Source organism: Fulmarus glacialis, unplaced genomic scaffold, assembly GCF_000690835.1.
Source record: "Fulmarus glacialis isolate BGI_N327 unplaced genomic scaffold, ASM69083v1 Scaffold47009, whole genome shotgun sequence".
NCBI classification, from domain to species: Eukaryota; Metazoa; Chordata; class Aves; order Procellariiformes; family Procellariidae; genus Fulmarus; species Fulmarus glacialis.
The window spans coordinates 68-3001 of NW_009233481.1; the positions used below are offsets into that span (position 1 = coordinate 68).

A 2934-nucleotide genomic window follows, 5' to 3' on the forward strand; every position below is an offset into this window, starting at 1 on the left:
AATATTAATAAAAGAAATGTCTAAATAAAGATTAATTTAGGTGGGGGGAGGCGGCCAAGGCAGAGGCAGACAGCTGTCGGTGAGGAGCCCTCCAACTGAAATATGGTCAGTCTGCATCACCAGAGCATCCTGTGTTTGCGGGGCCACATAGGAACTTGCAGGAAATAAGGCATGCAGGCAGGCGAACCTGTAAATTCCTCTGCTCCTTCTCTCCTTAGCCAGTAGGAAGAAATAATACTGTTAAATTGACCTGTAAATGCATTTGAGACATTTTGGTGGGATGCCGGGGACATCTCTCAGTTGCTCGATGAAACTAATTCTCTGGTTTTCTTTAGCAATGTCCATTGGTAGTAACAGTGTTCTCTTTAAACTTCAGAACAATGGTAAAGCTGATAAAGTGCATTTTTAAATCCTGTCAACGTACACATTTACATGCCAAAATGCCTAGAGTAAGGGCAATTGTAATAGATAAATTTATGATTCGCAGAGTTAAAAAACATTTACAGAGTTACATTTTTTTTCCTTGGGGACTTCAAAATAGCCTGCAATTCTTGTTTAATGAATTAAAATTCTACTCATGACTAGTAAGTCTCAAAGTGTGTTTATGGAATTGAGGATTTTTTTTTTTTAATTTTCAATTTTATTTCTCAGTTTTTCTCAAGGTTGACAGAGAGGTTTGTGAATGGGGTGGATATATTAATGGACACATTCTGGAGAATATGGACTGATTTGTTAGATGTTCTTGGAATTGATGGTAAGTGTGATGCCTGTTAACTCTTGAGCTACAGCAGCCTGTATCAATGTTTACAAGCATAGGCCAAGTGGGAAAATAATTACATTTTATCACGCTGCATAAAACATCCATCAGTGGTATCTCTGTCCGTTTCACATGGCTCTGATTTTGCTGTCAGTACCTTCAAACAAGAGGACTAAAACCAGCCATTCCGTTGCTGTATATGTATCTACAGGATGTCTATAAAACGCATTACAAGTCATGGTTGGTTTCTTGGTATCATCATTAAATGGAGGCACACGGCCAGGAACGGAGCGGGGAAATAAAGGAGGGTTAGGAGAAGGAAGGGTGCAGTTGAGAGCCTTTAGAATCAAACTTTTATAAAGCAGGATCTTTAGCCTCAGTATGAACTTCAACCTTAGGCTCTACTGTAGTTGGTCTTGAAAGAACCTTTAGCACCTCTTTAAAGGAATTAATTCAATTGCATCATTGGAGCTGAGCCAGTGATTTGAAAAAGGTCCATGCAGAAATGGATGAACTAGCTTTACCCCTTACTTTAGAAAACACAGCCGTGACCCCACTGCATGACCCTTTGAAGCTGTGCTTACATTTTTACCCTTATCATTTTGGCATGCACTCGTTAATATTCTGTAAATTTTCCTTTTGTTTTTCAGCCTCCAACTTGACTCATTATTTCAGCCCGGCAGCAATTGCCAACAACCCAACCCGCGCTCTTCTGCTGATTGGTGCCATCTTACTTGCCTATTGGTTTTTATCTCTCTTCCTTGGATTCTTCTTCTATCTCCTGCACATGCTCTTTGGTCGCTTTTTCTGGATTGCGAGGGTTGCCCTTTTCACTCTCTCATGCGTGTACATCCTCCAGAAGTATGAAGGTGACCCAGAACACGCAGTCCTGCCTCTCTGCTTTGTTGTAGCAGTCTACTTCATGACGGGGCCAGTTGGATTTTACTGGAGAAGAAACAGCAACAGCAGCCTTGAGGAGAAGATGGACCACCTCGATAGTCAGATCAGACTTCTGAACATACGTCTTTCTAGGGTGATTGAAAACCTGGACAGAGGCAGTGACCAATGAACCAACCCCTATAGACCACTGTACACCAGCTCTAGAAAATTCCTAAGCACTGTCTCATTCGAGTTACAAAGCAACAAAACATCACATGGTAAAAAGTGTGCAAAGTTAAAACTTTTCATCATGTGTAAGACTAATTTATCTATATTATACACTCAGCCATTATACTTGTAGGGAAGAAAAAAAACATTTAAAAAATTCAGCTGTATATTCAGAGAGTTTTATCCAGTACTAGAATTTTCTCAGTAGATAAACGCTTACTTTTACAAGCATTTAAAAACATCTTTTGTAAAGTTTTTATAAAAGCAAATTGAGTAGTCTTTCAAATATTGAAATTGAGCTAAACATATGCAAATTTGACACTTAAAAAGTTAAAAAGAAAAAAAAAAAAATCTCAAGCTACAAAACACTTCCATTGAGAAGTAACTGCTGTGGGTCCACATTTTTTTTCAAAGTTGCGAATGTTTTTGTTTTATTGTTGGCTTATTTCATTGCCTTGAAGTTGCCTTTCATAGAGTATCAGATGAGGAATTTTCTGGTATCCAGGCCAAAAAATTCACACCATAGCTTTTAATAGGAGGTGGGGAATAAGGGAGAAGGAAGATTTCATGAATTGGAAGTCCTTAAATGCCAGTCCAATATGAGGAATTGAGAAGTGCACGTGTGGCATTATTTCATTGCATTTCATCTCAAGAACTTTAATTTGGTGTTTGAAAGGAAATCTGTTTTAATAAATTGACACAAAGGGAAGAGATGTAGTGTGGCAAATTGTAATTCATATTTGATCTTCACAGTGAAGCATTTTCCAAGCATAAGTGTGTAGAATAAAACATGATTTTTAATCTCAGGACCCACGTACTTTCTCAAAAAAGGCAGCAGTTAAAACACTTGCAAATGTATTGTTGCTTAAAGCTTTCTCAGGACCAATAAGCGGCAATAAATTATCTTCAGGAAGATCTGGATTTTTTTCTAAAATTGTAATAGTTTTATAGGAGCTTTTTGCTTGAAGTCTGTGTCCTCACTATATTGGGTTTTGGGGAAAGTGAGTCACCTTATGAGAAGGGTGTATTAAACAGTCATATTTCAAAGTGATGTAGGAGCTTTGAAGCAG

General features: G+C 38.1%; 1 protein-coding gene across 1 annotated transcript; it reads left to right on the plus strand.

Moving 5' to 3' along the window:
- Positions 1 to 655: 655 nt before the first annotated feature.
- BRI3BP (BRI3 binding protein) lies at positions 656 to 2215 on the plus strand. Its single transcript, XM_009585327.1, has 2 exons — positions 656 to 754; positions 1408 to 2215. The coding sequence occupies exons 1-2, from the start codon at positions 700 to 702 to the stop codon at positions 1824 to 1826; spliced, it is 474 nt and encodes a 157-aa protein (XP_009583622.1). The 5' UTR covers positions 656 to 699; the 3' UTR covers positions 1827 to 2215.
- The last annotated feature ends 719 nt before the right edge of the window (positions 2216 to 2934 follow it).

Excerpts from the sequence above, each read along its gene's own strand:
- BRI3BP (XM_009585327.1), top strand. The coding sequence starts at position 700 with ATGGACACATTCTGGAGAATATGGACTGATTTGTTAGATGTTCTTGGA. Across the intron at positions 755-1,407 it reads AGATGTTCTTGGAATTGATG|CCTCCAACTTGACTCATTAT; the intron begins GTAAGTGTGATG and ends TTTGTTTTTCAG.